Source organism: Xenopus tropicalis, chromosome 5 (genome assembly GCF_000004195.4).
Source record: "Xenopus tropicalis strain Nigerian chromosome 5, UCB_Xtro_10.0, whole genome shotgun sequence".
NCBI lineage: Eukaryota > Metazoa > Chordata > Amphibia > Anura > Pipidae > Xenopus > Xenopus tropicalis.
In genome coordinates, this window is record NC_030681.2 from 14,749,305 (window position 1) to 14,773,708 (window position 24,404).

Consider the following 24,404-nt stretch of genomic DNA (forward strand, 5'->3'; position numbering starts at 1 on the left):
GTCTCACTAGTGCATTATGGGGATTTAGGAGCGGAGGCTGCTGATTTGCGCATGCGTTAGGATCTGTCATGGCGGCCTTGTAGGCTGAATGGGATGTTGTAGTGTGGGTAATGAGAAGGGAAGGTATTAGCCAGAAAACTAACATGGCGTCTGGCGGAGCTGCCAGTAGGGCCTTCTTGGCAGATGCTGGGCACGGAGAGCAGGAACTGGATGCCAACTCGGCGCTAATGGAGTTGGACAAAGGTATCGCTGCTAGCGAGAGGCAATGGGGCAGTAGTGGTGCTGCCATAGCGATAGCAACGATTTTATTTGTGGAACTCAAGACAGCATCGGTGTGACAGACAGCTGCCATTTTGATTAATATTGGGGTAACTAGTTTGAGATCCATTGTGAGGGGGGCAGTGTAACTCAGCCTTCTTGTGTAAACAAAAGGGGACTTTATCTTGTACATATAAACCAAGCAATGCTAATACAGCAGTGAGGGGGCATTAATTGGTAGGACAGGTGGCCATCTAGCCAACTAAGCCACTGAGAGAGTCCAGAATAGATATGGGAATTCCTTTTACTGTCCTTATCACCTGGGCAAAGGCAGGAGTTGTACAGGGATAATGGTGTCCTGTTGTGCTTTTTTGTAGTTAAATCATTTAGTTATTCCCTTTGGGTATTTATTTAACAAAAGTGTACATCATAAATGCACTACAACAATATATTAGTCCCTAAGGTTCATTTTATTTGTATGTCTAATTCTGTCTGCTATCTCTGCTTATTCCATAGAGGTAATAATTCTCATTCATCCATCTCATCTTGCTATACAGTATCTACAGCAAGTGGACTTACCGTGCTTTAGAATCATTAATGTCAAATCATTGCACCATTGTAAATGTCATTTTATATATATTTATCTCTACTAGGTTTGCGATCCGGAAAGCTCGGGGAGCAGTGTGAAGCTGTAGTCCGTTTCCCAAGGTTGTTCCAGAAATATCCTTTTCCCATTCTCATCAATTCTGCTTTTCTCAAGTTGGCAGATGTATTCAGAGTTGGGTATGTTCTGAATGACAAATATATGTGTATATGAGTATATGAGTCTCTGTGGGCTAATAACATATAACATGATTTTTTTTTCTTGCTTTTGTAGGAATAATTTCCTCCGTCTCTGTGTACTGAAAGTGACCCAACAGAGTGAGAAACATTTAGAGAAAATCCTGAATGTTGATGAGTTTGTGAAAAGGGTTTTCTCTGTCATTCACAGCAATGACCCGGTGGCCAGAGCAATAACTCTGAGGTAAGAGACGTGCTGACTGCAAAACCCTCAGCTCGTTCTATGTCAGTTTTCAGCTAGTGCAGGAAGTGTATGAAGACAAAAGAAATCAAAATATTCCTTAATTGACGAGTTCAAACCTTTGCTTGTAGAGCAGTTGGGTCACAAGCAATTTTGCTGGCACATGTGGAAGTCAGTTATATGAATCTGATCATTCAGTCCGTAGGCCACACAGACAGGTTGTTGAAGATTTGCTGCCCTCTCTCTAAAGGGGTTCCCTCTACATGGGTTGATGGCCACAGTGCCTTGTAGCTGCATGCGTGACCATGTTACATTGAGTATTTGTGTTTGTAAAAGGTAGTACACAGCCCTTTCTTCTCTATAGCAATAGTCAAGTCTAACAAGCAGTATTTGCTATTTCCTGTGTCTTTTATACTCCGTTTACATTGTAAACCTAAAGGGGACATGTCTTTATTTGTATTTTTAATTATTTATCTTTTTGTTCAGCAGTTCTCCCTTTTGGAATGTCGGCAACTGTCTGGTTGCTAGGGTCCCATTTACTATATCAACCAGATAGTTCTGTGAATGAGAGACAGGAATATGAATAAGAGAGGGCCTGAATACAAAAATTAGTAGTAAAAAGTTATTATATCGGGCTGATTGGGCCAGCGACTCCCAACAGCCCGATATAATTTGCAAGCTGGAAAGAGAAGAGGAGGCAAATAGTTATAATATTTAAAAAAAGAAAATGAAGACCAATTAAAAAGTTGCAAAGTAGAGAACATTCTATAACAGGCCCAGACTGGCTGTTTGTAGATTCTGGCAATGCCAGAGGGGCTGCTGTAAGATGCCATAGACAGTCACTATTTATTGGGCTGAGGGGGGCTGTTTGGGCCTCTGTGTACTGGAAATACCAGCGCCTCTGTTGGATCCCAGTTAAGGTCTGATCTATAACATACTAAAGAAGAAAACATTTTAACAGGCCAAATTAATTTTGTGACAAACATTTCAGCTACGTGTAAGGGAATTTACAGCCTCAAAGGTTCTTGAGTGTCTCCTTTAGTCAACACTTATTTGTGTGTCTTTCCCTATAAGGGGCTGTAGCCATTTATTTGAACAACTATCAGCTATTAAATGCTTTATCTAACCCCACAGCAATACATGGATAGTCTGGCTCAGCAAAGGAGGGATAGGGGTCAGCAACGGCCTACAGTTAGTCCTACAGCTCGGTGGTCTTCAGCTGCAATGGGGACACCAGAATGACAGCTGTCTGTGGTATATGTAGCATGGAAGCTGTATCCATAACGATCAACCTTGCTCTTCTCCTTCTCTATTTTCATTGAATTAATAGCTGATGCAATCTCCATAATGTTTGCTAAACTTATATCTGCACAGCTGCATGGGCCTCTGCAGCCCACCCGAGGACACCTGTTTGCAGCCCTGTGCTAATTGTCAAGGCTGCAGAATGATCATATCACTGAAATTTCCTTGAAAATTAGCCATGTTATAGCTTAACTAAGAACGACATCTCTCTATGATCGGGGCTTACATTTATTTCTAGGAAATTAAATAACGGGGAATTCTGCTAGTGCCAGTTTGATTCTGGTTAGAAGTTATAGCTCTTGTTTCACTGAGCAAAACCAAACATTGCCCCTTCCCCCTCGACCCCCACATTTAATCTTGGTTCAGTTGTTTTCCTCATTACCCAGTGTGCACTTCTACACCCCGCCTCTTAATTGTTTTATTACATGTAGTGAGCAAAAGCAAACAGCTGTAATGATATGCAGTTTGCCCACTGCTCAAAACCTTGTAACCCCCAGTCATTTTGTGTGATGGGGGTCATTTGTGGTATGGGAAAGACTGTGTAGGCATAAACTGCTACATCAGAATAAATAGTAAGTAAAGGGGGTTTGTTGTCTTTATCTCTCTTCCACCCTCTTAGGGTAAGAATCCACTGAGCGAGTTATTTGCCCGCGATAGATCTCTGCTATCATGTGTGAGTAACCGCTCCGAAAAGGCTTTCCACCGGCAACCATAGAAGTTGCTGCTCTGAAAGCCCTTCGCACCGATTTGCAGGCAACTTCATGCGACTTCGGATTACCGAAGTGATGCAAAGGGCATTTCCTCTGAAATAAACTGCTATGCTTGTGCAAATAATGCCACTAATGCCTTTTATTGTCTGACAAATTTGTCACATCGCATGTTTTTCAAAAATATTTGCAGCATTAGCAGGCGATGTGTTACGGACTGTTTTTATGAACTTAAATGGACTAGTAAATGGACGCTGTATTTTGTGTGACCATTTTTAGATGATGCTGCAGATATTAACCATAATGATATTAATCATTACAAGCAAACTACAGGTGTTACGAACAGAGATTACAGGATTTAACCCTAACAATGTATATATCTGTACATTTGTTATTATTGCAGGATGCTGGGCAGTATGGCATCTATAATTCCCGATCGCAAAAATGCTCATCACAGTATACGCCAGAGCTTAGATTCACATGATAACGTGGAAGTTGAAGCTGCCATCTTTGCTGCCGCAAACTTCTCTGCTCAGTCAAAGTAGGTAATTTCTTATTTCTATGGTGTAATGGCATCCGTGTTACCAAACACTGATTGTCAGGTCTGTTTGCTAGCAGCCAGGCAGTGTTGGGGAGAGTCAGTAGAGGCCAAGCGGAGAATTGCTAGCAATTACAGTATTGCATGAATGCAGTAACAATTTATTTTATAACTAAGATCAAATTATTTTCTTTTTCTCCTTCCCCACTAGGGACTTTGCCGCAGGAATCTGTAACAAAATTGCTGAAATGATCCAAGGTTTGAATTCTGTTTTTATATATTTTTTTTTTATTATGGCTGTAGCATTGTAAAGGTACAAGCAATATGTGCAAAATAAATTCTTCAGTTGATTTGTATTCTGCTCATCCAACACTTTCTTCATCAAACGCATGACTTGCACTGAACTGCCATTTATTAAATTGAGGGAGATGGAGCTGAGCATTGGGTGACAGCCCTTCCGTTACAGAGTTGGTACAATTGCCCACACATAGGTAAAATCCTTGCCACATTAGGGGGCTTGATGGGTGGATTGTGATGAGTTCAGTTAAACACCTATGTGACACAGTTTAGCTAATCTGACCTAATTGCTCAAACATATCACCCTGTGTATGGCCACATTTCCTCTGATCTTCTGTAGCTGCAACATGAACACGATGCCTGCAGATCTGAAATCATGTGACAGGGACATCCATCTCTGTATAAGACATGCTTGGGCCTTAGTTGCGGCTGTGAGGTAAAAAACAATGCGCTCCGGATCTGTCTATTTTGTTGAGCTTAGTTGCGGCTGTCCCATATACAGTTGAGCTCCAAACATCTCCGGACACGACATGCTGCTAAAACCAGGTCTTTATTGTTCCATCTAAAAACTGGACGCCTGACGCGTTTCGTGCGCGCACGCACTTACTCATAGGCATGAGGTAGTTGCGGCTGTCCATCTTATTGCTCATGTAAAGAATGAATATGTTGTTAAAGAAATTCATATGTTAGTAAATATCAGAGGGAAATTGATGATATTATTTGTGTTACAGGATTGGCCACTCCGGTCGATCTGAAATTAAAGCTGATTCCCATTCTCCAACACATGCACCATGATGCCATAATGGCCTCCAACAGTCGACAGCTTCTTCAGCAACTGGTAGCATCGTATCCATCTACCAAGATGGTTATTGTGACCTTGCACACCTTCACCTTGCTAGCAGCATCCTCATTGGTAGATATACCCAAACAGGTAATTCACATATTGTGTTATTTCTTGAGCACATATAACCTATAAACAGGGAAGATATTTATTTGATTAATAAGAATAGGTATAGGTATATGCTATGCTCCACAACATCAGAACAACAGGCTTTGCATGTCAGCGTCAGTCTGACGGTAACAGTGGGACCTTAGCAAACATATTAGACCAATAGCCATTTGCCTTATACTCTGCCTACAGCATACTAGTAGTTAATTTTAAAACAAATATCCGTTTTAATACCAAAACTTACCCTAACTAGCCATAAAAGCCGTGTGTCCATGGGATCTCCGGCAGTGACTCTTGGTTGGTTTGTGCAGGTTCAGCTTTTGTTGCAGTACTTAAAGACTGACCCCAGGAGAGCAGTAAAGAGGCTTGCTATCCAGGATCTGAAGTTACTGGCTAATAAAACACCCCACACGTGGAGCCGAGACAATATTCAGGTGTGTTTTGCTTTTCTTCTCTTGAAATTGTTAAACTTGCACTGATCAAAATCACTTATGAAGACATTGCGTCGGCCCAGATGCAGGCACATGGAATGTATTTCTGCACCAAAATGCACTTGCACGAAATCCAGTCCATGTGCCTGCACCTGGGCCAATGCAATGTCTCTGGTTGCAGGCACAGGGAAAGGCTGATGCCAGTGTATGGGCTGAGTCTTGGCCTGCCATTAGCCTTAACTTTGCTGTTTTTACATTAATAGTCATATTTTGCTCTAGACCAGTGGAGTTATTTTTGAATTCCTGACTTGGAACAAGGTCAATCACAGCCCTTATTTGGCTCCTCCATGAACTTTTATGGTGCTTGTGTTGCTCTCCAAGTCTTTTTACATTTGACTAGGGCTCACAAGTAAGAAAGGTTGGGGACCCTTGCTCTAGTCCATTGATCCCCAACCAGTTGCTTGTGAGTAACATGTTGCTCCCCACCCCCTGTGATGTTGCTCCCAGTGGCCTCTAAGTAGGTGCCATTTTTACATTTCTTGTAGGCAAATTTTAGAAGCCAGAGACACAGTTTTACTCCAAGCAGAGCCTCCTGCAGGCCAGCAGGCCACATGGGGCAACTAAATAGCCAATCACAGCCTTTATTTTGCCTCCAAAGAACTATTTTCATGCTTGTGTGGCACATTTTTTTTTTTTTTTTACATTTGACTGTGGCTCATGAGTAAAAAAGTTAGGGGGGGGGTGTCGCTACTCTAGACTATATAGGGGTTTCCAGCATTGTTTGCTTTGTTCTGTTTTCCAGCATTATACCTGTTCCTAAACCATTTCCCCCTTTGTATTGTAGGAGCTCTGTGAATGTGCCTTGCAAACACCATATGACAGCCTGAAATTCGGCATGCTCTCTGTTCTCTCCACTTTGTCATCAAGCGTTGCCATCAAACAGTATTTCAGTGCTGTTCCAGGTAAATCTGGGACTTGGGACCCAAATGTAATTTCATCTGGGCAGTGACAAACTCTAATGCATTGGCAGAGCCATTAACATCCCAATGTGAACAAACTAAGTTGTACTCCATGCCATCAGGCCAAGCTGTGTGCCAGTCTGTAATGTTTGGTTAAGTGCAAATTAGCCCAATTTCACATTGTTGTACCAAGGTTGTGTGAGAAGTTTTGAGGAAAAAATGATATAAATCTGATGTACCTATTAAATGCAGAATTTATTATTCAGGAGGTTTTCTATCTTGCAGGCACAAAGGGAAATGCAGCTAGGTATTCGGATCTGATTAAACTGGCACAGGAGTGCAGCTACCATAGCAACCGTGGCATTGCTGCTCATGGGGTCACCGTACTCACCAACATTGTATCTTCCTGTCAGGATATAGGTGAGCTTAGTTATTACTGCTCCGTATCAAAATGCCTTTTATAAATACAATAACTTCTAAAAGTACGTGTTATCTTGTTGTTGTTTTTTGTATAACAAATTCCAAAACCTTACACTTACTCTGTTATCCCCTGCTTGCTGCGAGAGTCATGCAATTGGCACCCCATTTTAAGTATTCAGTCATCCAACTGCACTTTCAGCCGTCAGACCCGGAGTGGGATTAAAAATAGTCCCTGGCATTTCAAATACACAGAGGCCCAAACAGCCCCCACCAGCCCAATAAATAGTGTCTGTTTATGGCATCTTACAGCAGCCCCCCTGGCATTTGCAAAAGTGCTCTGAGAAGCACCCTGAGTAAGCGCACATCAATTATTTTTTAGTTTTAGATCCCATTTAATGTTACCCCCACCCCTTTATAATTTTTCCGGCTCTACCTCTGTTAGCTGATGTGGTGGTTTGGCTTCAAGGTGCCCTTTAGAACCCCATGTTGGCTAAAGCAGTTGGATAACGCTGAGTTGTAAATACCAGACATGCTTTACAGTAATAAGGGGTGAAGCAGCACCCTCTAGTGATAATACAGAAGATTACCTTATGCTCGTCTAATAGCTAGTAACTGCTAACTTCATTATTTACACACAAAGAATGAGGGAGTATGTGTCCATTTGTCTGTCTGGTGGTAGCCCTCTTGTATTGAGAAGCCGCCATACCATGTCAAGAAAAGTATGGTTTAGTGGTCCTAACTGCTTCCTTTGGGTCATATTTTTCATTGGTTGACACCTCCCTTTGTGGTAGTATTGTATTCTTGGGAAAGTGTTTGCCATTGGATCCTCACCCACTATTAGTTTTTATAGAAGAGAGTGCCAAGACCAGAGCATTGGTCCCCCAGGCTTATATGTATGCATTTGTTTTATTAAAGTGAATAAATCTCCTGCTTTGCTATATTTTTTTTTTTTTTTTTTTTTTTGTTTAGACAATTTGACGTTAGAGAAAGATGCGATCTATGGCCTTGAATCTCTCCTTGTTCTGTGTAGCCAAGAAAACAGTGCAGGAGCTCAGCTAACACTGAAGGTATGTGATCGCTGCCATTTTAAAAACTGGCACCACAGATTGTCTTGTAACTGAGAAGCAGAATTGGGCTGAGTTATGATGGTTTAGGGCAGAATTACATTTAGAGACATTTGGACAGAAGCATTGAAGGCCGCGGGCTACATATATTAATAGGGAATGCATACTGTGAAATGCTGTGGTTAAAGGCTCAAGGCATGATCAAATGCTGGAGTATTAATCATAATTATTGGTTGCACTTTGCCTTTCATGCCGTAAGGCTGATCGCATACGGGGAGCTTTTCAGATGTCCAAAAAGCACCTGAAGTAACTCCCCTGCTACCTCCAAATGATAACATCAGTAATGGAGGGTTTTAATCTTGAGGCCAATGTAGTGAGTGTTTTTGGCTGAAAGGTGCCAGTATTGGTGCCCATCGCATCAGCACATCACCCACTTCTGCTGGCTTTGCTTTAATGCACCAAGCCTCAACAAATAAGGACCCCCAAGTTTTTTGGCGTTTTGTTATCCTTTGACCCTTTCAATGCCAGCATGCTTTATTCCAAGTAGGATTTTGCTTTGCTAGACAATACACAACCCCCATAAATAAGAATGTGACCAGGAATCACACTGGCCGCCAGGTACTTGAGAGCCAGTGCTGTTGATTTTATAATCTACACAGCAAGTAAATGGTTTATATACATAACATTGCTTTTTTGGGTTTTGTCACCACGTCCAGAGATGCAGCTTGAATCAGTCAATTGACCCTCTGGTGATAAAACTGTTGTTTTTAAATTCACAAAAATTGATGTTTTATTTTGTTTCTGCTTTTGTATAATCTCTGAACAGCAGCTCTCCCATATGCATATATCCTGGCACAAGTTGGCCAGACAATAGTAGCAAGAAGCTTTCCAGTGCACATGTTTAATAGGACTGTGTTTGTATCTCCAGATTGCTTTATCCTGCATGGTGAGGCTGGCAAAGTGCCGTCCCTATCTGAGCCAGTCAGTGGTGGAATCTCTCCTGACACAGCTGCACAGTGCCCAGGACTCTGCCAGAATATTTATGTGCCATTGTTTGGCTTCCGTTGCCATGCAGCTTCCAGTCCTAGGAGATGGAATGCTGGGGGACCTTGTTGAACTCTACAAACTAATTGGACGCTCAGCCACTGACAAGCAACAAGAACTTCTGGTGAGGGATCAAGCAGAGGCTTTGCTCTCTTTTATGCCTGAGTCTATAAATAAGTGCCCCAACAGGCACGAAACACGTTAGGCCTTTCCTTGTCCTAAATAAATGAGTTATACTCATTCATTTTATGGAGGACCCACATTCTTTTTTTCTTCATTGACTGAGATGCTTTTGTGGATATCTTCCTCTACATAATACTATTTTTTATATAATACTGTTATGTAACTTCCCTTTGGAGCATTTATTACCGCTCCTTGTTTGTTTTTTTCTGATAGCTACACTCTTCTGCCCTCCATATAATAAATGGCCCCTGTGGTGATTTGTACTTTGACTGCTGAATGTGACACATACTTTTGTCTGTACAGGTTTCCCTCGCCACTGTTATATTTGTCGCTAGTCAGAAAGCACTGTCACCTGAAGTCAAGACTGTCATTAAACAGCAGCTTGAGAACGTGTCCAATGGTTGGACTGTGTATAGGATTGCCCGGCAAGCATCTAGAATGGTAAGTGTTTGATGGAGAGAGTGATATTCTTAGATAATTTGCAGTTGGTCTTCACTGTTTAATATTTGTAGTTTTTGAATTATTGAGTTTAGAAACTCCCCATTTTGGAATTTCAGCAGCTGTCTGGTTGCTAGGGTCCAAATGATCCTAGCAACCAGGCAATTGACCTCAAAATAAGTAATAAAAAGTAACAACCATAAAATTGTAGCCTTGAAAAGCAATAGTTTCTTGGCTGCTGGGGTCATTGACCCCCATTGGAAAGCTAGAAAGAGTTTGAAAAAGAAGGCACATAATTCAGAAAATATATAAAAAATGGGAATAGGACATTCTACACCATACTGAAAGTTAAGTTTTAATTTTTTTTTCTATAGCTTCATAAGAGGCATAACAATAGGGGAAGCAGACCCTGAAATTGCTCTTGAGCCCTTAAGCATAACAAGAAATATTATAATTGGTCCAGGCTCTACGTTGGGCAATGTACTTTATCTGGTTCATCATCAAATTCTACATTGTGCTGGCAAAAATATACTGAGAATTCTCCATATAGAACTGCATAAGGATTAGTTCTCTGTAAGAACAGAGACCCGACATGGAAACTGTGTGAGGTGGAGGGAGTTGTCACTTCTCAGCTGTGTGGCAGCAGTTTATATTGATCCTAATATATATTCCCTCTCTGCTGTGTCTGTGCCAGGGTAACCATGACATGGCAAGGGAGCTGTACCAGAGCCTGCTGACTCAGGTGGCCTCTGAGCACTTCTACTTCTGGCTGAACAGCTTGAAGGAATTCTCCACGGCAGAGCAGATTCTCACCACCCTTCAAGAAGAGGATTACGGGGCGGCCCTTACATTCATTGCTGATTCACTCAAATCCTACCACAAAGGGATAGCATCACTCACGGTAATATAGAGCAAGGGGCAGTGCGGGGCAAGGGAAGTAAAGCTGGACATACACATAAAGATCTGCTCCTATGACAAGGCTGAACGATGAGATCACAGCGATAGGAATGCAGGCCATCAGGGCGAGGACTGAACTCAACGAGCCAATGCAGTCCTTGTCCTGATGGGATTTTGGCAAATATTGGTTGGGCAGTCCCCATACACAAACCAATTAGATGCCAACTCAGTCTGGATGGACCATGTTGGCAGCTTTTATTGGCCACTGTATTGCCACCCCTTTTTTTTTTTTTTTGCTCAATGCGTTGTTTTTATTGAACATTTTGCAAGGTACATACAGTAAAGAGAATTGTACAACAAGAGTATACAGGCATGCAAAGTTGTAAGGTTTACATTCATTTGTTTTCCCAGTATGGGGGATTCTTGCCCACTGGGCGTAGCCACCCTTTCTGTATTGATATTGAACTATTTGGGCTTGGATAGATGTGGTAAATTATGTAGGGAGCTAGAATCTATTGTTATAGGGTGTCTACCCAGTGACGTCAAATTTGTAGGAATTTGAGCATCTGTCCCTTTTTGTCCAGGATAGTCCTTTCGAGTGATGCAAGGTCATCCATTGCTTTTTTCCATTCGTGCGTGGATGGGGGCTCGGTGTCTTTCCAATGGAGGGTCAGAATTCTTTTGCCTGGAACAGAGCCTTGGTGATAAAGATTTTAGTGTGCAAGTCCAAAGAGGTGTTAATGTCCAACATCAAAAGGCATTTCCTGGAGTCACTGGGGCCCCATTCAGGAATCTTTTCCCTATCCACCCACATACCCCTTCCCAGTAAGCTTTCAGGTGTTTGCAGCCCCATAGTGTGTGTATCAGCGTAGCTATTTCTGTTTTACACCTGGGGCAGTAGGGAGAATTTAGTACCTTCATTGCATGAAGTCTCTGCACAGTGTAGTAAGCTCTGTGTATCGTATATAGCTGTAGTAGTTTATGTCTTTGGGAGAATGATACTATCAACGGGGTATATAATACCCATTCCCATTGATCGTCCGTAATTGTCCCTAGCTCCTCCCATCGTACCCTTGAGTGTACGTCGGTATCGCAGTAGGTTGGTTTGCACAGAAGTTTGTATAGAATAGAGAGCTTACTTTTTTGTTTAGGGATTAGGAGACTATTACTGGAGAGTTGTTTACCATGGGACTGGTATGGGCACCTTTATGTTCATGGCTGATATCTTAATTTTCAGAAATCCAAACTAGAGAAACCTGAAAAGCAGTGGCATTATGCCTTTATAGAAATGATGCAAGCACAGATTTGCTAAAAATGTACAAGTTTGAGTTTTTACACTGCTAATATCATGAATGGTAGCTGAAATTGTTCTTGTGTGTCCTATCCAGGCTGCCAGTACTCCCATGAATCCTCTGAGCTTTCAGTGTGAGTTTGTAAAGCTGCGGATAGATCTCCTCCAAGCCTTTTCCCAGCTCATTTGCACCTGCAACAGTTTGAAAACCAGCCCACCGCCTGCTATTGCCTCCACCATCGCCATGGCGTCAGGGAATGAACTTCAGCGCTGTGGGCGCATCTCCACTCAGGTATAAAGGCTGACCGTGTTGCCCCACCAAGGTCTGGACTGGGATTCAAAATAGGCCCTGGCATTTCAAGTACACAGAGGCCCAAACCGCCCCCCCAGCAGCCCAATAAACAGTGACTGTCTATGGCATCTTATAGCATTAGCCAGAATATACAGCTTACCAGTTGCAGTGGGTAGAAGAAAAGGATAGTTTGTGCTGTAGCACACTTAATGGCTGGGCTAGCACACATACCATCCAGCATACTTCTATAATTCCCTATGTAGTAACTATAGGAGTTCTAATTGTACTAGTTGCAAAGCAACAATATGCCATAATGCCATTTACATGATTGATTTAGTATTTCTTACACTTTTTCCATTTGCCAAGCCATTTGTATGGTTGCCAGAGTGCACCCTTCTTCGGGTACTCCACCTTGCATACAATGGAGTTTGTGGTTTATCAGTATTTAAGCCTAACAGAAATCCCCATGATCTATATACAGTGCAGCCCTGGGGCCAACAGAAGGACCTAGTTCCAGAACCCATAGGTAATGAAAGGGAGATGGCAAGTAGGGTTTAAAGTGAAACGGACTGGAGTATAGAAGTAAAATGTTACATAAGTGCCATTATATTAGACCTGTGTTGTTATTATTGTTTGGATATATGTTTTAGAATTATTAGGCTGTATCTGCTCTATTAAACTAGCAGTTCTGGATGCATAGTTGGGGAATAAAAGAGTCATTTGCGTGTCTCTGCCTATAAAAATGAAAATTAAAGGCTCTCATTTCAAGCATGTGAATACCTTCTGTTTTCAGAAGTATATACACTGCACTATTCCAATAGGGCTCATTGGCTCCCTTCTCACCATAACCACTATGGTTCTTTTTCTTTGCTATATGAGGCTACCAGGTTGCCTCAGCCTATTACATTGTGCTTAAAAATTAAATATTCAGTTTAATATGTGACCATGTTATCCCCTTGTTAGCCTGTTTGTTTCACCCTTTATGTGAAATTGGGGTGCAGTCCTGCAGGCCCCCAAATGGTACAGTACTATGACTCCCCCCCCACTTACTGCCATAGGTTGTCCATCTTTGCTCTGAATAAAGTGCTTAAATCATGTTTTCCTCTGGCAGATGAAGCATTGCATGGAAGAATTCAAAAGCCTCGCTGCTCGCTATGGGGACTTGTATCAATCTTCGTTTGATGCCGATTCTGCAACTTTGAGAAATATAGAGTTGTATCCTTTAGTATGATCTTGACTTGCTAATATCCAACAGAATAATACACGAGAGAGCAGAGAGGGATTTTTTTTAATGAACATATGGGCAGATATTTGGGCACATTTATTAACCATTCATTGTGTAAATTTACTTCAAACACTTTTTTAAAAAAGGTCAGTCTGTCTGTCTAATCTTATATATCTATATATCTACATCTACACCTCTCAATCTGTTTATTGTTTCTGTATATAGGAGTACAGTACAGCAACCCATTGCCTTAGGGCGAAGACACACTGGGCTACTAATAGCAGCTACTTGTCATGGCTACTAAACGCCAGAAATACCCTGCCCTAAGGGTGAAGACACACTGGGCTACTAGTAGCAGCTACTTGTCTCTGCTACTAAAAAATAAAATGCTGATCATTTACCGATAATTGTCTTGTGTGTTTTAGCAGAGACAATTCTTAGTATTGTCTTTGGAGGGGTATTTTCTGGAGTTCAGTAGCCTTGAAAAAGTAACTGCTACTAGTAGCCCAGTGTGTCTTCACCCTAAGGCAGGGGTGGCCAATACGTCGATCGCTGTCAACCAGTCGATCCCCCGTGGATTTCTGGTGGACCACAATCAAGCCTGCGATTCAGAAGTGCTGCGTGAATGCGTACGTACGCTGTGTCGCGTACGTACACATTCACGCTGCACTTCCGCGTCAGTCTGGTCGATCACGACTGGACCGAGTCTGGCCACCCCTGCCCTAAGGGCAGTGAAAGACTTTTTGCCGAAGTCGCCTGAAGTTTCCTCTCAAGGTGACAAATTGCATATGCCATCCCACCGGCAATTTACATTCTTGCCGGTGGGATAGTATTGCAGGGAGATTCTCCCTGTCTGTCACTGCCTTTAAAAGGGAAAATCTAAGCCAAGGGTTCCTAAATAATGGTACTGGCTCTTATGGTGGAGCCCAATGCATCAGATATGGTTGGTGCAACCTAAAGGTTTAGAGTGAGATTTGAGTGAATGCCCATTTTGTGCCCTGGATAGGCCAAGCAGTTGCAGAGTGAATGTTATAATGATTAAGCACTGAACCTAAAGGAGATCCTTAAGAAATGGAAAGGGGATGGCTGATCTAATGCTGGGGCTGTTTAAAGGGCCAATAACATCAGAAAGAGAAAGTGTCAAAGGATTTGCGTATAACGTTCAGACTAGCACAATTTTGGGCAGTTTAGCATGGTACCATGTGCTGCTTGAACATAAACGGTATTTCATATTCCTTAATTAAAGAATCAGACAGCAGCAGAGCTGCCTTTTAATTTCACATGCCATCGAAGCACTCATTTTGGATCCAGACTCGTGTAGGTAAGGATAATGGTTGAGATCTGTACTATCATGTCCTGATGAAAAGTATAACATTTGCACAAGTATGTGTGTCCCTCTGATTCAGTTACTGCCAGGCTCCCCAATATTTTCAGTGTAGTGAGCTGTTTACCTGATGCACCGCTTGCTTGAGGCTTTGTTTTATTAAGATGCTGTCACACAGTTATACTTGTTATGATTATTATGGGGTACTTTTTATTTCTAAATTACACTGTTTACATTGCAAATAATTCACTCTACCATTTAAAATGTTATTCTTGAACCAAAAAATGTATTTGTAGCTGTAATATTGGTGTGTAGGCGCCATCTCAGTGCATTGTGCCTGAGTCTGAGCTTTCAGCCAGCGCTACACATTAGAACTGCTTTCAGCTAACCTATTGTTTCTCCTACTCCCATGTAACTGGAGGAGTCCCAAGCCGGACTTGGATTTCTTACTATTGAGTGCTATTCTGATACCTACTGGGAGCTGCTATCTTGCTCCCTTCCCATTGTTCTGCTGATCGGCTGCTGGGGGGGGGGGGGGGAATCACTCCAACTTGCAACGTAGCAGTAAAGTGTGACTGAAGTTTATCAGAGCACAGGTCACATGACTGGAACCCTGGGAAATGAAGAAAATGGCTAGCCCCACGTGAAGTTTCAAAATTAAATATAAAAAAATTTGTTTGCTCTTTTGAAAAACAGATTACAATGCAGGATTCTGCTGGAGAAGCTCCATTATTCTTTAAAGTGATTGCCTGGTACCTGGCCTTGACCTTCTATAGCTGAGACATTACACCATGTTGGCAGTGACAGACCTTGGCGTCTTTGCCCTAATCCTGGGCTTTCACACTGTAGGCTCAGGCCAGATGTCTCTCCCCAAGTGATTTTTCTTACCTTCCTGGCTGAGGAACTGCAGCCTTATTTGTGGGACATGATTATGTTGGTATAATGTGGCCAGTGATAAACATCCCAGTCTCCAGTGCAGAGGGTTTTATTGCTTTTTTTCCCCCCGGGCAGTTTCCAGGAGTGCAGCTTCAGTGGGGCAGTACAGGCCGACAGTGAGTACGAGCGCCGGATGATGTCGGTATTTAACCATGTTCTAGAGGAAGTGAAACTGCTTGGTAGAAAGTACCCGCCAGTGTCTTACCTGGTAAGTGGCACATATCTCGATTAAAATTTATTTTGAATTAATTCAGGTTGAATTAGGACAGAAGTGTGGGTAAAGAAGATGATTCCCAAAACCAAGAACCTATTGCCACTCCTGCAATAGTCCGTTTCTCAGCAAACAACCTTTTCTAAAGCAGCCATACATGTACAGATTTTCGGACCATGTGTGGGCTCCAAATTAACGTCCCGATAATTATCATACCGTGGCAATCGCCCATTTAGTCGACTGGACAGATTAACATTTTGGAACATGTATTGAATATCCGACGATATCCTTGGGGGCCCTACAATGGGAGTCACTCTCATACGATTGGTGCTGCCAACTATTTCATGTTCAGAACATCCTCCCATTTGTTATTTTTATGACTTTATCTTACAAATTTCAGTCTGAGTGTTAGTTTTAGATTGTTGCATTTAAACCTACAACCAATATCTGAAGACTAAAATCTGATGTATGGCCAGCCTTACTCTGCTGCTATAATACATGTATCTTACCTGTACCCTTAAGGTGCCCATACACGGGCCGATTCTAGCTGCCGATAACGGTCCCTTAGACCAACTCTACCGCTTATCGGCCCATGTATGGGCACTAACGGCGGGCCTGCTGACCGATATCTGGCCTGAAATTGGCCAGATATCGATTGGGCAGGTTTAAAAATTTAGTCAGATTGGGGACCGCATCAGCTTGTTGAACCGACTGCGCCTATACCCGTCGTTCTAATTCGATTGTTTGGCTCCAGGGCCAAATGACCGAATTAGCCTGAATTAGCCCGATATCGCCCACCCGTAGGTGGGGATATTGAGAGAAGATCCCCTCGCTTGGCAACCTCGCCAAGTGAGCGGACCTTAGTGTGTGTGGCCACCTTTACGCAGCCCGGTGCTAGCAGTGCCAGAACCAGTGTAAGGATCTCCTATAAACCAACAGCAAACCCTTCTTTTAGTACAAAGAAATGGGTTCCTCCCCATGTGAATATATAAAATGCTTTGCTCTTTAGTATGTTGCCTTGCTAAAGGATTCACACCCTTGCCCAATACTCCAAGTAACCCATCCTACGTGCAAATGTCATATTTATATTTGAGATCACTTCCGTGTGATGTTATTTTGTGCAAAATAAGCAAAAATCAGCAGAATAAAATGACAAAAACGTGCTTTTTGTCTAATTATCAAACACGTACCCTTTTGTAGAAGTAAGACAGCTGTAAGGCAGTGACGCACTAGGCCAGGGGTAGGGAACCTATGGCTCGGGAGCCAAATGTGGCTCTTTTGATGGCTGCATCTGGCTCACTGCCAAATCTTTAATTAAAAAAAAAAAAGCCTTAGAACATGTCTTCTATCCGCCGAGCGCAGGCCACGCCCTACTCCTCATCCGGCGTCCTTACCGGGTTGCACTTGAACCAGGGCCCAGGGAACTGAGAGGGACATTGGAGCAGAAACCTGTGACAGTTCACACTTGAATTGAAAATAAAATGTGGCCAATATGTCTCTGTTGGGGCTACAAAGAGAAGCAAACTGTGCACTGTGCTAGGTAGCGCTCTAGTTATACCACTAACAAGCCATATTAAACAGCTAAAGGTGACACCCACCCTACCTTGCCCCGCAGCATCCGCGGCCGAACGGGCCTGAAGTCGCATCGTCCTCCACAGGCAGCCACAAATCGAGGCCCCGGCTTCTGCCTAGCTCCTGTCGGCCATTGTATGGCTCTCACAGAATTACATTTTAAAATATGTGGTGTTTATGGCTCCCTCAGCCAAAAAGGTTCCCGACCCCTGCACTAGGCGATAGCCAGCTGTTCGCCATCCATATGTTTTCAGTTTGCCATGTAGCAAAGCAGTCCCACTTGCCCTTTATTGACCTAAATGGTAATTGCTTGGGTGCTGCTGGGACACTCACAGGTCCGGTGCTCCCTGGCATATTTAAATGGATAGTTTGCTTACCTGCCAGTCCAGATGATACCATTTAGGTCAATGGAGGGATAAATATTTTTGCCAAGCTGGAAATTGCTATTCCCTAAGACTTTTGGGGGTAAGTATGAACCAGCTTTGCACACAGTTCAGAAGTGATTTTGGCCCAACGCCTCCAAATTTGTTCCAGGTTATTCAGTCATCATCATCATCATTTATTTATATAGCCCCAGCAAATTACGCAGCACTTCACAATACATTTAAACAAGTTTTAAACAAAAGTTTTACAAACAAGGGTATACAGAGTAACAATAGGATCAGAGGGCCCTGCTCGCAAGAGCTTACAATCTACAGTCAAAGCCCCTTCATTTTAAAATAGTGCTACAAAGTTTATATTTAGGGCATTGACTGGGCACATTCAGCCTTTTTGTTCTTGAGCCTCCCCATTGTTACTTTAGCTCCGTGTTTGCCATTATTGGCCACTGCTGAAAGAGTCCCTTTGAATGAGTAGCCCAATTTAGCAGCAGAGGGGCTGCATTAAAGTGGCCATTGGCCTCTCTGTGGCTTCCTTGGCAGGGAGTTTTCATAAAGAACCTTTTCTTGGCAGTGTATGTGTTACTGTACTAATGTCCTGCTAACTAAACCCAGAGTGGCCAACAAGGCATCCAAACACAGGGGCATTGTATGTGTTTTATTTGCTCTTTATTAGTTTCCTACAGCTTCACAGCCTGGATTCTCATCCAGAGCAGGATCTGTCCACAAAATGGCAGTTATTTTAATGAGTCACTGGTAGGGGCCAAATGTAAGGCAATAATATCTGTTTGGCCAGTTAAGAGCCAGGAGCAAATATTTGTCCAAACAGCAAATGACTGCACTGTGGCAGCTCCTACTCCTAAATAGATTGGAACGAGCAGGGAATGATCTCTGCACCACACAATAAGGAAGCCGTGGCACTTTAATCCCCAGCCTAAAGAACAATACATGAAAGGCAGATATCTCTGTAGGGCTGAAATAGCTCAGGGTTGTTTTGTTGGGCTGCAGCGTTCATATTAAAAGGGGCAGTGAAGCTTCTCATCTTCATTTACTTGTGGGTTATCATTCAGTGCATAGGGGCCGACGGAGCATGAAATGAACGTTCTGCCTATTTACATGATGGACCTTGGCAGTATAACAGTATAATATTACTGTACATACAGAACCATGTGCTCTGACAGTCCCCAAAAGGGTTACGGGGGAGGGATAGGGGGCCAGATGTGCTCAGGTTGAGACCCCAGGAGGATGCTGGCAGAATGCTTACGGACGTTTATTCTCCCCTTTGATTGTCTGTTTGTTACATAAGGATTCTGAAGTGGAAGCAGTGATTATTATTAGTCCAGTTTTCAACAGGCAGGCTAAAAATAATTGCCCCGCAGTCTCCATGGATTATAATGGGGGGGGGGGGGGGAGAGAGAAACAGTTTTTTGGTTGTTGGCAGCAAGCATCTGTCATTCAGAGAGAATTGGGAATGTAAATACAAGAGCCATGTGAGCTGTAGCTATTGGGTGCTGAACTGTATATTCATTCATTGCCATTAAGGGTAAAGACACACAGAGCTACTTGGTAGCAGCTACTTGTCACAGCTACTAAATGCCAGGAAATCCCCTGCCATAGACAATACTGAGAACTGCTACTGCTAAAACACACATAGAGACAATTATCAGTAAATGATCAGCATTGTCTATTTTAGTAGCCACGACAAGTAGCTGCTACTAGTAGCTCTGTGTGTCTTCACCCTTAATCAGGGTGTAGCGCTCAGATCAGTTGCACACAGGGCAAGTTAATTAAGGTTTAAAATAAGAGATCATTCAAACCCTGCCTTTTAGTAATGTGCTGGTAAATCTGATACCCATGGGTGTGGGCCACAAAATGGAGTTGCTGGTGATGGTTTGGGCAGGTGACGGGTCCAGCTTTTGGCCAGAGCTGTCTCCCTGAGACCCTGCAGGCCCCAGCCCCTCCATGACATGACCAGCAGAATTGGGTTAAGTTCAAAATAAAGGTCCCCAGACTGAAATGGGGGTGGGTTCCCTGCGGGTGGGTTTGTGACCCACACATCACTACCAGCTTCTCCTATTGGGTCACTTCCTAATGAGATAAATGGGCAACTCTGCATTTGACTTTTTCATGCTAAAACCAGTTATAGTTGGTTGGGGCTGGGGGGGTGCATGAATACTGGGGCTGCTGTATGGTAGTTCACCTCCCCAACCCCTTTTGCAGCTTAAACATCACCACCCACAACAAATGAGGGGTGCACCCTGGGCCCCCTGAATGTATTCTAGCAGGGGCACCCGCACTGGCCAGTACCTTAGTTGCATAGGGCTGTTGTATTGCAAACCATACAGGAGACATGGATTCTTAAAGAGCTACTGTACCCTAAAAGAATACTTAGTGGACAGTGGTGTTTCTGGGCCCCTGACCTCCCCCTGCGCCCCCCATGCTTAATTTCAGAGCCTCTGGGTGGGTTGGTGGTGGGTTAAGGGCCCCCCTCACCACACAGAAAGGTACACAAAATGTTTGTATGTTTATATTTATTCACATGTGTGCCCAATGCTGTACATAACAAGCTGAAAGCCCAGTTTGTCCCTCTGATAGAGTTCTATGGAAAAACCCATCCATGGAATGAGCGACGCTGGGTTGGACGCGGCGGCTGATGTGAGTCATTGGCTCCCAGGGCAGGAGGCAGATGGCAGGGAATAAAGGGCTTGTGTTGCTTGAGCGATTTTATTCGCCATTAGGAGAGAGCGGGATTGCGCAGGCAGAGGCAGCATTTATACACTGCTCTCGTACTAAATATGGAATTACCTGCAATCACCTACCTGGGCTTCCAGAACGGACTGAGTGGCTTCTATTCATTGTGCATTTTCCCCCAGGTACCTGCTGGGTTAGAAAGAGATTTGATTGGCCGCACACCATGTTATCTGTAAATGACATCCCACGTATTACATCTAAACAGCAGCTTCACTGCGCAACAGAGAAATATGCTCTTTGCTACCCACAATGGCAAATGCCAAAAACTTTTCTTTCTATTGAGACCCACTCCTATTCATATTCCAATCTCTCATTCAAACCACTGCCTGGTTGCTAGGGTAATTTGGACCCTAGCAACCAAATATCTGCCAAAATTCTAAACTGGAGTAAAAAGCTAAATAATTAAATAATAATTAAAAAACACAAATAAAAAAAAATGAAGAATAGCACTGTGTACATCATACTCACAATGCTGAATGGTGTGCCCAATGACACTCCAGAAGTGACGCACACTGAAAATGCTGGATGCCAGTTGCACCGAGTTTGCATCAAAATGCAATTGTGTCCATCTTGATACATCGGGTGCAATTGTGGCAGATGCAGCTCAGAGTGCGACAACATATTACACTGAAATTAAGGGGAAAATGCTGCATTATGGATAAAAATTGGTGATTTTTGTGTAAAGTAAATATAAGACCCCCTCTTTCTGGGAAAAGCAAATTTGGACATTTTGGTAAATCCATTTTCACTCATTTGGGTTACACCAAAGGGGGCAAACCTGGGCCTGTATGTTTGTAACCAAACTGCCCAATGACCTGACCTGCCATTAGTTGCCCCATTGGAGGGTAAATCTATGTTACTAATAATGTGCATTATTTCTTCGCAGCACACATCCTGCCTGTGCAGTGCAGCCATCAGCTTGCTCAAGGTCCCCCTCTCATTCCAGAGATACTTCTTCCAGAAACTGCAGTCAACAAGTATCAAGGTAGGTCCAGTGCTGGGCTCCCGGGCCTATTGGGTTGTGTGTGTGCAGAACCTGGCAGCTGGATGAGCCCTTCCGCTGTACAAGAAACAAGGATTTGGCTGAATATATATGTAAATCTGCTCAGCCTGGCTGGCCGTGTATAATAGGCCTTTGTATCGGAGGCTGCAATTGGTTCTTTGTTGGGAAGTCTTTCTGGTTATCTGCATGGGGTAAAGCTGCATAAAAGCACAGTGCCAGTGCATGCTGGGAGTCATGCTGGGAGTCAATCTCCAATGCTGTACTTACAGAACCTTCTCAGGATTAGCTTTGCCTACACCCTTCATACAAGGTTAGAATTATTGCAAATGGCATTGTTGCTTTACTGAAAAAAAGTGCTACTGTGAATGTTTGCCCACAGGCAGGATTGAACTTGTAATGTTGTAATAAAAAAAAAAAAAAAAAAAGACCACTTGAAAAGTTGCTAAGAATTGGCAGTTATGTTATGTACTCATTCTTGACTGATTTGCTAAGCAGTGTTAATGTTAAAAAAAGTAATATTTATGTGAATAACAGTGCCCTGATTTCCCACAGCTGGCCCTGTCCCCATCCCCGCGCAATCCTTCAGAACCCATTGCCGTGCAGAGTAACCAGCAGTTGGCCCTAAAGGTGGAAGGAGTGGTGCAGCATGGCTCCAAACCGGGACTCTTCCGCCAGATCCAGTCCGTCTGCCTCAACGTGTCCTCCATCCTGCAGAGCAAACCAGGGCAGGATTTCAAAGTAAGCCTTGTGTCCTCCTAAGGGAGAGATTTTCCCAATTGCGTGGTACAGGTTCCTTATTTACATGTAAAAAAGAAAAAAACAAATGGGCCCAATGGTCACCCTACAGTAGTTCCTTCAGTATCGAGCATAGAAAATAAGCCTCCCCCGTGGTGTTCTGGTTGGGGTTTTCCATCACTTGGTTTGGACCCACACTCTAGGAACCTCTCCTCTATGCCAAACAAATTTGTGTTGCCAGAAGTCATCTCCATGCCTTCCATATTGCCATTGCAGTGTACTGTAATTAGGAACTTATATACAGTATACTTCATAGAGCGCAGTACTAGCTTTAAAGGGAAACTATACCCCCAGAATAAATACTTAACCAACAGATAGTTTATATTACAGTATGTTAAGTGACCTATTCAAGAATCTTGCCAAACTGGAATATATATATCAGTAAATATTGCCCTTTTACATCCTTTTCCCTTGAGCTGCCATTTAGGGCTCTGGCACACGAGGAGATTTGTCGCCGGCGATTTTTAAAAGAGCGATTTGGCGACAAGACGCCAATGCTAAATCAATGGAAATCGCCAGCGTCAAAACATACTTCAAGTCGCCTGCTGTTTCAAATCGCACACAGACCCTTTTCTGAGCGACTTGAGTAAACATGTGGGAGGGGTAACTGTTGAGTGGTACCATGGGTAGCAGATCGCCTGGAGCTCAACTCGCATGAAATCTCTTCGTGGGTATTGTCGTGGCGACTTGTCGCCAAAGCGCCAGGGGGAAAAACGCAGGCGACAAATCTCCTCATGTGCCAGAGCCCTTAGTGATGGGCTGTGTGCTCCCTCAGCGATCAGCTGACAGGAAGTAATGCAGCTCTAACTGTAACAGGAAGTAGTGTGGGAGCAAAAGAACTCCATTCACTGGCTGATGGGGCCTAACATGTATGTGTGGGCAATTATTAATGTGTATACCCTTCCCTATGGCCTAGATTCCAGCAGAGGGGGTCAGAAGTGAGATGGAGCAGAGAGTGGTGCCCCACAATGACTATTTCAGCACTCAGTTCCTGCTAAACTTCACCGTGCTCGGACCGCACCAGATCACCGTGGAATCGTCTGTCGTGGATTCGAACGGAATCCTGTGGAAGACTGGTCCGAAGACCACAATGTTCATTAAGTCGTTAGAAGATCCGTACACACAACAAATGCGCCTGCAGCAGCAGCAGCAACAACAACAGCAGCAGCAAAGCCAACAACCACTGCCGCAGCAGCAGCAGCAAAGGAATGCCTACTCCCGTTTCTAGTGTCCGTTAGCACCCCTGTTTGTTATACATGTGTCATACCAACACGCTTGTGTCCCTACCAATGGAATTGTGTCTTTTTATAATGTTTTTAATTAAAAAAAAAAAAAAAACCAAGTGGGGTCACATATTGTATCCAGATATTCAGTCTCACTGATTCCCTTGGATTGGTTGTTCTCAAGTACCTGGACGTCCTTAGCGGTGTTTGCGGATATACCGGGCTATGTGTTCCACGTACAACCCCCCATTCTGTATTTCTGTTACACAGTTGGTGTCATGCTCTGTGCCTGGCGGGGGGTTTATTCATCTGCATAATGGCCCCCAATGCTTTGTTCTTCAGACCAGCAAGGAATCTAGTTCTCTCAATAGGAAAATGCTTTGTATGTAGGTTCTGCCACACAATACTGTTTAGCCTAAAGGAGAGTGTGCTGTGGTTATAAACATATTTTCTTAATAACACAGATACCTGGAAAGACCTCGCTTTCTTGTTTTCATTACTTTCTTGAAGTGCACTGAATAGTAAGAATATATATTTGAATATAGACATACACGGTGCTGTGCAGTTTCTCCTATACAGCAGCCTGATGGGTCTAAAATTCTGCTTCGGATTTCCTGCGTACCCTTAAGGTGGCCATATACGTGCCGATTCTAGCTGCCGATATCGGTCCCTTAGACCAACTTGGCAGCTTATTGGCCCGTGTATGGGCACTAATGACGGGCCTGCCTGACCGACATCTGGCCTGAAATCAACCAGATATCAATCGGGCAGGTTTAAAAATTTAGTCGGGGGCCGAATCCTGAACTAAATCCTGGATTCATTGTATCCCTAATTAGTCTTAAAAGTCATCTTAGCCATTTTACCACATTAGCAGGAAAATGCTGAAAGGGAAAAAA

At 43.3% G+C, this 24,404-nt stretch overlaps 1 protein-coding gene across 1 annotated transcript; it reads left to right on the forward strand.

The window, feature by feature from the left end:
* The first annotated feature begins 3 nt into the window (after positions 1 to 3).
* On the forward strand, positions 4 to 23,986 carry ints7 (integrator complex subunit 7). The gene is made up of 20 exons (XM_002934697.5): positions 4 to 243; positions 912 to 1,041; positions 1,136 to 1,282; positions 3,692 to 3,829; positions 4,038 to 4,084; positions 4,855 to 5,054; positions 5,384 to 5,506; positions 6,348 to 6,465; positions 6,748 to 6,882; positions 7,852 to 7,949; positions 8,875 to 9,114; positions 9,477 to 9,614; positions 10,306 to 10,512; positions 11,897 to 12,091; positions 13,203 to 13,306; positions 14,569 to 14,637; positions 15,652 to 15,784; positions 21,374 to 21,472; positions 22,043 to 22,228; positions 23,202 to 23,986. The coding sequence occupies exons 1-20, from the start codon at positions 111 to 113 to the stop codon at positions 23,511 to 23,513; spliced, it is 2,952 nt and encodes a 983-aa protein (XP_002934743.2). The 5' UTR covers positions 4 to 110; the 3' UTR covers positions 23,514 to 23,986.
* Positions 23,987 to 24,404: the final 418 nt, after the last annotated feature.

Excerpts from the sequence above, each read along its gene's own strand:
- ints7 (XM_002934697.5), top strand. The coding sequence starts at position 111 with ATGAGAAGGGAAGGTATTAGCCAGAAAACTAACATGGCGTCTGGCGGA. Across the intron at positions 3,830-4,037 it reads AACTTCTCTGCTCAGTCAAA|GGACTTTGCCGCAGGAATCT; the intron begins GTAGGTAATTTC and ends CTTCCCCACTAG. Across the intron at positions 15,785-21,373 it reads ACCCGCCAGTGTCTTACCTG|CACACATCCTGCCTGTGCAG; the intron begins GTAAGTGGCACA and ends ATTTCTTCGCAG.